General features: G+C 70.7%; 1 protein-coding gene across 2 annotated transcripts; it reads left to right on the top strand.

Moving 5' to 3' along the window:
• The first annotated feature begins 298 nt into the window (after positions 1-298).
• LIMK1 (LIM domain kinase 1) lies at positions 299-8890 on the top strand. 2 transcript variants are annotated; one of them, XM_068655939.1, is made up of 17 exons: positions 299-489; positions 2906-3010; positions 3296-3368; positions 4243-4381; positions 4519-4628; positions 4721-4927; positions 5408-5513; positions 5593-5777; positions 5870-6053; positions 6250-6336; positions 6569-6700; positions 6791-6850; positions 6958-7023; positions 7125-7281; positions 7388-7443; positions 7529-7686; positions 7803-8890. In XM_068655939.1, the coding sequence occupies exons 1-17, from the start codon at positions 432-434 to the stop codon at positions 7987-7989; spliced, it is 2070 nt and encodes a 689-aa protein (XP_068512040.1). In that variant the 5' UTR covers positions 299-431; the 3' UTR covers positions 7990-8890. The 2 variants fall into 2 exon arrangements, with proteins under 2 accessions (XP_068512040.1, XP_068512039.1); XM_068655938.1 differs by lacking the exon at positions 3296-3368 and having other exon boundaries at positions 301-489; positions 2906-3002.
• Positions 8891-8980: the final 90 nt, after the last annotated feature.

Genomic DNA, 8980 nt, shown 5'->3' with positions numbered 1-8980 from the left:
AGCCCTTCCCCGAGGTGACTGTGACAGCGGAGGACACCCCCCGCCTGCCCCGCCACACCCCCCCGGGCCCCTCGGTGTCCCCCAGGCACCAGGGCACGCCCGTGCCCAGCTCCACGGGGGCACCGCGGGCACCGCGGGACACCCCCTGCCTGCCGCGGACACCCGCGGACGCCCCCCCGGGCTCACGGCGACCCCCGCCACCCCCCCCATCCCCGCCCCCATCCCCGCCCCCTCCCCAGGCCCCTCCCCTCCCCGCCCCCGCGCCGGCGCCCTGCGCCCCCCGGCCCGTCCCCTGCCGCCGGTGCCGCCGGAGCCGCAGCCGCAGCCGGAGCCGCAGCGGCGGGGCCGGGGCCGGGAGCGGGGCCGCGGGGCCGGGGCGCGGTGCGGCGGGGCCGGGCCGGGCCTGGCGCGGCGCCGTGCGGCGGGGCCGCATGAGGTTGATGCTGCTGTGCTGCACCTGGAGGGACGAGCCCATGGGGGAGGAGGAAGGTGCGTGACCCCCCGGCCCCGCCTGACTCAGCGCTTCCGCCGGCCCCCCCCGGCCCCGCGCTGCCCCCCCCACGGCCTCCCCGCGGCCCCCATCCGGCCCGCGGCCCCCCGCGCTCCCGCATCGCCCCCTCCCCATCCTCCTGCCGCCCCCCCCCCCCCGGCGTCTCCCCGGTCACCCCCCTCACCCCCCCCCCCGGCCAGCCGGTGTCTCCCCGAAATCTTCCCCCGCGTGCCCCGTGCAGCCCCCGCACCCCTCCTGCACCCCGGCGTCGTCCCCTTCATTCCCCACCGCAGCCCTACGCCTGCAGCCCCGGCTGCCCCCAGACGTTCTCCCTGCACCCCGATCTCTTCCCCTGCACCCCCATGCAGGCTGCACCCCCACATCTCCCCCTGCATCCCCCCCACGCCCCCAATCCACAATCCAGCCTGTGTCCCTCCGGCATCCCTACATCCTGCATGCACCCCGTATCTAGTCTGTGCTCCCCTGCACCCCCACATCCCCCTACTGCACCCCCATATCTCCCCCTGCACCCCCACATCTCCCTACTGCACCCCCATATCTCCCCCTGCACCCCCACATCCCCCAATGCACCCCCTGCACCCCCATATCTCCCCCTGCACCCCCACATCCCCTACTGCACCCCTACCCAGCCTGCACCCCCATCAGCCCCCTCCAGCCTGACTCCCCCCTGCACCCCGTGACCCCTGCCCCCCCAGCTCACCCCTCATCCCCCACCCAGCCTGCATCCTTCCCTGCACCCCGACATCCCGGCTGCGCCTCACATCCACTCTGGACCCCTTGGACTCGCGCCCCCATCAGACCCACTCTCCCAGTGCCTCTGCAGCCCTCCCCGTCCTGCACCTTCCTGCCCTGAGCCCTGCGCCCCCCAGTGCGCCCCATGCCACCCTGCGGGCCCCCATCCTCCCCTGTCCCTGTGCCCTGTTCCATGCTGCACCCTTCCCCTGCATCCCTTCCAGTGCCGTCATCTTCCTCATCGCCCTTTGCATCCTTGTGTGCATCCTGTGATGCTCCTGCACCCTGGCTGCCCCGTGCCCCAGCACCCTCTGCACACCCCCTGCATCCTCCTGCACCCATCCTGCGCCCCTGGTGCCCCTGCAGGCAGCCCGCTCCCTGTCCTGCAGCCCCACGCAGCTCCTGCGCCCCTCTGCATCCCTGCGTGCGCCTGCATCCCCCAGCACCCATCCTGCACGCCTGTATCCCTGCACGTAACTTGGATCCACTGCACCCCTTCTATCCTGCACCCCTTCAGCTCCTTCCACACCCCCTTCACCCCCCCCACCTCCCTCTCTGCACCCACCCAGCACCCCGTCTTCCCCATTACATCCTCCAGCACCCATCCTGCATCCCGCTGTATCCCTGCAAGCATCTTCTGTTCCTCGCATCCTGCAGCCCTTCGTTCTTTTGTAGACTCCCCTTGTCCCCCCCCTTCATCCCCTCCTGCACCCATCCAGCACACCTTTGCCCCCTTTCCCCCCCCCTGCACGCCTCATTCATCCCCCTGACACCATCCTGCACCCCAGCGGGTGCCCCCAGATCCCTCCCCACCCGTGCCCCCCTGCCTGCCCACCACAAGCACTCAGGCATCCCCTCTGTCCCCGCTCTGTGCACCCCAAACATCTGTCCTGCAGCTGCGACCTGCTGGGCCCCCCAGTCTCCCCACATCCCCCTGACCACTGGGCACCCCGACATCCCCCACACCCACATCACCCCACCCCTTCCTCCCTGCACTCCTCTGCTGCCCAAAGCCTCCCCCATCCCCTTGCACCAGGCACCCCCGCACCCCCTGCGTCCCCATCCCACCCAGTGTCCCTTGTGAGGGCCCCCACACCCCCCCTGCACCCTCCCACCCCAGGGTCACCCCTCCTGCCCCACACTCCCTCCCCGACTCCTGCTCCCCTCTGTCCCCCTTCCCCGTTGCCCTGTGCCCCTCCATGTCCCTGATGCCCTGCCAGCCCCATGGGGCCTGTGTCCCGATGTCCCCTTGTGTCCCCTGCACCACCAGCCCCTGGTGCCACCCAGCACCCCGGGGACGTTCACTGCTCCCCTTGGCACTGCCTCTGGGGGGGACCAGGGGGCAGTGTCCCAGCCAGCCCTCTGCCAGGGGGACGGGGACTCTGGCCACGTCCTGGTGGCAGAGGTCAACCCCTGCCCCGTGCTCAGCCCTGTCCCCACATCCCCCCATGCTGGGGACACGAGCACAGTGACCTTGTCCCCGTTCCGAAGCCCGGGGATCGATGGATCCATCGATTGGGAGCTGGGGGTGGCTTCGGTCCCTGCGGGCACAGGGGGGTGGCGCAGGCGGCCGGAGCTGCGAGCCCGTGGCGTGGCCGTGCCCGGGCTGGGGAGGTGACAGCGGCCGGGTGCCAGCGGCCGGGTGACAGCCCTGTCCCCCAGGGACCGACCTGCCGGTGTGTGCGAGCTGCGGGCAGGGCATCTACGACGGGCAGTACCTGCAGGCGCTGAACGCCGACTGGCACGCCGACTGCTTCAGGTGGGACCCGCGGGGGGGGCACCGAGGTGACAGCGGGCGGCCGGGGCTCTGCCCCCCGTGCGGCGTCCCGCGGGGTCCCGGCCCGGCTTCCTGCCCCCCCCCCTTCCCTCCCGGGGGGTGCGGAGGGGCCGCGGGCTGATGTCACCGCCACCGGCCCTCCCCGCTTCCTCTTTGTCGCGCCCTCCCCGAGCCTCGAGCAGCGGGAGGCGACGGGAGGAGGCCGGGCCGGGGGGGGCGGCTCGGGCCTGGGGGGGGCTCGGTGTGGCCGTGCCGGGCCGGGCTGTGCCGTGCCGCCCGGTGCCGCCCGGTGCCGAGGATGCTGGCGGCGGTGCTGAGGAAGAGCCGGGCGCTGAGCGCCGGAGCCAAGTAAGGGGGGGTGGGAGGGGGGGGGCGGGATGGGACCCGCGCTCCTCTGCAGCCCCGGGGGGGCTCCTGACCCCCCCCTCCCCCCCGGTGCTCGCACCCCGCACCCCGAGGCTGTGGCGGACACACGGACAGAGGGACACACGGACAGACGCGCGGCCACCGGCCCCAGCGCAACCCGCGCTGCGGGGGCTGCAGCTGGATCCGGCCCCCCCCGCGCCCCGGGGCAGGCGGGTTTCCGGCAGCCTGCGGCCTCCCCCCTCGGCCCCGCGGCCTGCGGGGGGGGGACAGGACGGGACTGGCGGCGGGGAGGAAACGGGGGCTGCGGGGCGGCGGCGTTTGTGCCCCCCCCCCCCCCCCCGCCCGGTGACACCCAGCGGCCGCCCCGTCGGGGCTCAGCGGGCGGTGGCAGCGGGGGGGTTAAAGGGGGGCGGGGCCGGCGCGGAGTCCTCGCGCGGTGACGTCATGGGGTGGGGAAATTCCGCGCCGTGACGTCACACCGCGCTGCTGCTGCTCCTGGCCCCGGGGGGGGGCACTGCGGCATCGCCCCCCCCGCACCCCCACCCCCCCAACAACAACCCCCCGGCACCGCGCCCCCCCCAGCCCCGCAGCCCCCGTCCTGCTGGCCCCATCCCATCCGAGCCCGGATTTTGGGGTCCCCCCTTTTGGCTGCCCCCCCCCCGCGCCCCATAAATAGCGGGGGCGGCCGCGTCCTGAGTCACGTCGGGGCCGTGACCGTCAGCAGGGCCCACGGGACCCCGCTGGCACCGGGTGGGTGGCAGACAGACACACGGACACACGGACACAGCCTGCGCTGGCAGCCGTGGGGCTGTCACCCCGCTGTGTCCCCATGCGCCCCCCCCCGTCCCCACCGCAGGTGCTGCGAGTGCGGGGCGTCGCTGTCCCACCAGTACTACGAGAAGGATGGGCGGCTGTACTGCAAGAAGGATTACTGGGCGCGCTTCGGGGAGCTGTGCCACGGCTGCGCCGAGCAGATCACCAAGGGGCTCGTCATGGTAAGGCTGCGGGGACGCTCGCCCACGGCGCGCTCTCCGCGTGGGTCCTCGCGGCCACCCCGGAGTTCCCCATTGCGCGGGGAGGAGGCCGGGGGTGGCACCCGAGGGTGCCTCGTGCTGACGGAGCCCTCCTGCAGGTGGCCGGGGAGCAGAAGTACCACCCCGAGTGCTTCAGCTGCCTCAACTGCCACACGTTCATCGGGGACGGGGACACTTACGCGCTGGTGGAGCGCTCCAAGCTGTACTGGTAGGTAGCAGCCGCGGCGGGCAGGGCTGGCGGGTCCCCGTGTGCGTGTCCCCCCCCTCCCCATGCCCACCCCTCTCCTCTCGGCCCCGCAGCGGGCACTGCTATTACCAGATGGTGGTGACGCCGGTCATCGAGCAGATCTTGCCCGACTCGCCGGGCTCCCGCATCCCGCACACCGTCACCCTCGTCTCCATCCCCGCCTGCTCCGACGGCAAGCGTGGCTTCTCCGTCTCCATCGACCAGCACTGTGGCACCCAGGGCTGCGGCGCCGAGCATTCGCGCACCGTCCGTGTCCGAGAGTGCGTAGCCCCGTCCCCGTGTCACCCCCTTGCTCCTGGGGGTCGGGTCCCTTCAGCCGGTGGGAGCTGCCCGCTGCAGGGCCTTGTTGGCGTGGGAGAGTGAAGGATAGATGTGACTGCGCAGGGTGGGGACGGTGGTGGCATGTCCCTGTCAGATGGGGTGGCTTGTGGATGCTGTGCCAGCGTGTCCCCAGCCATCAGGGTGGTGTGGGGCGCTGTGCTGGTGTTCGCCCATCGGCCAGCAGGGCTGTGGGTGCTACATCAGCGTGTCCCCATGTGCTCGAGGTGACCTGGGGATACCATGTCAGTGTGTCCCCCTTGGGGTGACCTGTGGGTAACATGTCAGTGTGTCCCCATGTGCTCAGGGTGACCTGTGGGCACCGTGCCACAAGGGGTGACCAACAGGGCCGCTCAGTGTGTCCCCAGCCAGCAGGGACACAGCCACGGGGGCTGACCCCCTGCCGCACGCTGGCCCTGCAGGGTGGACCCGGACTGCATCAGCCCTGACATGAAGAACTCCATCCACGTGGGTGACCGCATCCTGGAGATCAACGGCACGCCCATCGGCCACGTGCCGCTGGACGAGGTACGCTGCCCCCGCACCCCACAGCACGGCCATCGCGCGGGGTGCCCCCGTGCCACCACCGTGTCCTCTGCGCCCCCAGATTGACCTGCTGATCCAGGAGACCAGCCGCCTGCTCCAGCTGACCATCGAGCATGACCCCCACGAGCCCCTGGCCCGCGAGTCGGCGCTGGCGTGCAGCCCCCTCCCCGACCTGCGCAGCCCCCTGCGCTCCCCGGCCCCCACGCCCTGCGGGGAGCTCGGTGCCATGCGCCAGCGCACCGTCATGTAAGGCCGCCGCACGTCCCCATCCCGTGATCCATCACCGGCCGTGCTAACACCAGGGTGACCCCGCATCCATCCATCTGTCTGTCCCGCAGGAGGAGCTGCAGCACAGACAAGTCGCCGGGCTCCAGCTCGGTGGGCTCGCCCGCCTCCCAGCGCAAGGACATCGGCCGCTCCGAGTCGCTGCGTGTCGTCTCCCGCGCCCACCGCATCTTCCGCCCCTCTGACCTCATCCACGGCGAGGTGCTGGGCAAGGGCTGCTTCGGCCAGGCCATCAAGGTGTGTCACCGAGGGGGGGACACCGGCGGCACCCTTTCCAAGCAGAGAGCCCCTGCCGGCTGTGGGCAGTCACCGGTGTCATGAGCTTGGTGGTCTCATCTCCCCCGGCCCTGCTGTGTGGGGAGGACATGGGCGATGTGTCCTGGGGGTGTCCCCGGAGGTGGGAGCCAGCGACTCAGCGCCTGCCCTCTGCCAGGTGACGCACAGGGAGACGGGCGAGGTGATGGTCATGAAGGAGCTGATCCGCTTCGACGAGGAGACGCAGAGGACCTTCCTCAAAGAGGTGAGCGGCACGCGGCTCCCTGGGCTGGGGGGACAAGGGATGGGGCTGTCCTTCCCCACGCCGGTGTGGTGCATCCCACAGGGGTGGTGCTGCGACAGGGCTGGGAGGGGGTGTGGGGATGGCCAGGCAGCTCCATGCCCGTTCAATCCAGGGCAATTAGCGCAGGGTCTGCCTGGGGAGCACTGGGGTGTCCGGGGGGGTGTGGTGTCCCTGACGGGTGCCGCACCCCCAGGTGAAGGTGATGCGCTGCCTGGAGCACCCCAATGTGCTGAAGTTCATCGGGGTGCTCTACAAGGAGAAGAGGCTCAACTTCATCACCGAGTACATCAAGGGGGGCACCTTGCGGGGCCTCATCAAGAGCATGGTGAGTGCTGGGGGGAGCAGGTCAGGGGGCAGCTTCACGCCCCCACCCCGCGGCAGGGCAGGACCCCTCCCCATTTCCCTCTCCCCACAGGACAGCCACTACCCCTGGAGCCAGCGGGTCAGCTTCGCCAAGGATATCGCTGCTGGCATGGTGAGCAGCCCCTGGGGACGGTGCTGCTGAAGGGGTGGCTCCGTGGGCTGGGTGCGTGTGGGGGTCGAGTGCTCCCCCCACCTACCCTCATCCCGTCCTTCCCCCAGGCCTACCTCCACTCCATGAACATCATCCACCGCGACCTCAACTCCCACAACTGCCTGGTGCGCGAGGTAAGGCTCGCTGTGCCCGTGCCACCAGCCCGGCCCAGGGGCTCGGCCCTGGGTGGCCCCATAGGGCTGGCCCCATGCCTCACCCCCCTTCCTCCACCCAGAACAAGAGCGTGGTGGTGGCCGATTTCGGGCTGGCACGGCTCATGGTGGATGAGAAGAACCAGCCCGAGCATCTCAAGAACCTGAAGAAGCCGGACCGCAAGAAGCGCTACACGGTGGTGGGCAACCCGTACTGGATGGCTCCTGAGATGATCAACGGTGAGCGGTGCGGGGGGCACGGGGACAGCTGGGGCTCGTCCCCAGGAAGGGGACACCTGGGGACAGACAGGACACGCAGTGTGACCTGACCCATCCATCCCTTCAGGGAGGAGCTATGATGAGAAGGTGGACATCTTCTCCTTTGGCATCGTCCTCTGCGAGGTGAGTGCTGCTGCCCCCGTGCTGTCCCCAGTGCCACCACGCCGTCCCCGCTGGTTCCATCTCTCCTCCCTCGCTCCCTCCACAGATCATCGGCCGGGTCAGCGCCGACCCCGACTACCTGCCCCGCACCACCGACTTCGGCCTCAACGTCCGGGGCTTCCTGGACCGCTACTGCCCCCCCGCCTGCCCCCCCAGCTTCTTCCCCATCGCTGTCTGCTGCTGCGACCTGGACCCCGAGAAGCGGTGAGTGCTGGTGCCCTGCGACCCCTAGCTCGGGGACATCGGGGTGCTCGTGTGGCTGGGGGGGCTGCCGGCACGGGGGGTGGCACACCACGTGCCACATGTCCCTCTCTCCTCAGGCCGTCCTTTGGCAAGCTGGAGCAGTGGCTGGAAACCCTGCGCATGCACCTGGACATCCACCTGCCGCTGAGCTCGCAGCTGGAGCAGCTCACCCGAACCTTTTGGGAAACGCACCGGAGGGGCGAGGGGGGGCTGCCCCCCCACCCTGAGCTCCCCGACAGAGCCCCCCACCTGCACCCCGTCTAAGCTGCTGAGATGGGAGCCGCAGCCAGCATCTCCTCTGGCCCGGGGCCGGCCCCGGAGCCACCCTCGTGTCCCCTGTGCTCGCGCCCCGTCCCTGGGAGCTGGCTCTCCCCGGGCAGCACAGCCTGCACGGCCCCCCGTACATAGCCCTGGCCCCCCAGGAGCGAGGGGCGGTGGGGACATCCCCCCCTCCGCTCACTTGGTGACCACACGGCCCCCCGCTTTGCACGCCCGGGGGCTCCCCTGTCCCACACCCGCGTCCTCGCGGAGGTGCCTTGGGTTTCCGTGAACTTGCACTGCAACACAGTAGGGGCGTCCCCGTTCCTCCATGAGTGGGGGGGGCACGGTCCCTGTCCCCCCCCCACCTCCCCACCGTTGGGCGTCCTCATAGCGATGCCCCGGCTGTCCCCACTGACGCTGCTCCCGCCCCGTCCCTGTGGGCACAGCGAGCGGTACCTGCGGCGTGGGGACGGGCACACAGCGCTCCCCACGTCCCCACAGCGCTCCCCCCGTCCCTGCCGCCTGCGCTGTGCCGTGACCACCACCACGTCCCCGGGGGGCCCCTGGGCTGAGCCAGGTCTCTGCGTGCCCGTGGGCGCGGGGACGTCTCGATCCCCTCGAGGGCCAACACGAGGGGGCCGCTCCGTGCGGTGCTTTTCATGCTCTTTATTCAGGTTCATTTTCTGTAAGATATTTAAAGAGAAGAGTTTGTATTATTTTTTCATACGACGTAGTTTGCCATTTGTCACTGCCTCAGTTCTGCTTTACCGAAGGATGAAACTGTGAAGCCTCTCCGCGCACTTTGCCCGGGAAGTCAAACGCGACGTCCTCTCCGGAGGCGGGAAGGGAACTCAAACTGTGATGTACCCCGGCCCTCGGTCAATAAATCCTTCCCCGCTCGCTGCCCGGCCTGCTTGGGACTCGCTCGCTTGCACAGGGGCTGCCCCTGCCAGGGGGGGCCCTCCTCCTGCCCCCCAGGACCCCTGAGCCATGT

Source organism: Anas acuta, chromosome 19 (genome assembly GCF_963932015.1).
Source record: "Anas acuta chromosome 19, bAnaAcu1.1, whole genome shotgun sequence".
NCBI classification, from domain to species: domain Eukaryota; kingdom Metazoa; phylum Chordata; class Aves; order Anseriformes; family Anatidae; genus Anas; species Anas acuta.
Note: the sequence above shows the minus strand (reverse complement) of the source record. Positions and strands in the feature narration are given on the sequence as shown.

Coding starts and splice junctions, on each gene's coding strand:
- LIMK1 (XM_068655939.1), top strand. CDS start 432: ATGAGGTTGATGCTGCTGTGCTGCACCTGGAGGGACGAGCCCATGGGG. Junction 3,369..4,242: donor GCGCTGAGCGCCGGAGCCAA/GTAAGGGGGGGT, acceptor TCCCCACCGCAG/GTGCTGCGAGTGCGGGGCGT. Junction 4,629..4,720: donor GAGCGCTCCAAGCTGTACTG/GTAGGTAGCAGC, acceptor TCGGCCCCGCAG/CGGGCACTGCTATTACCAGA.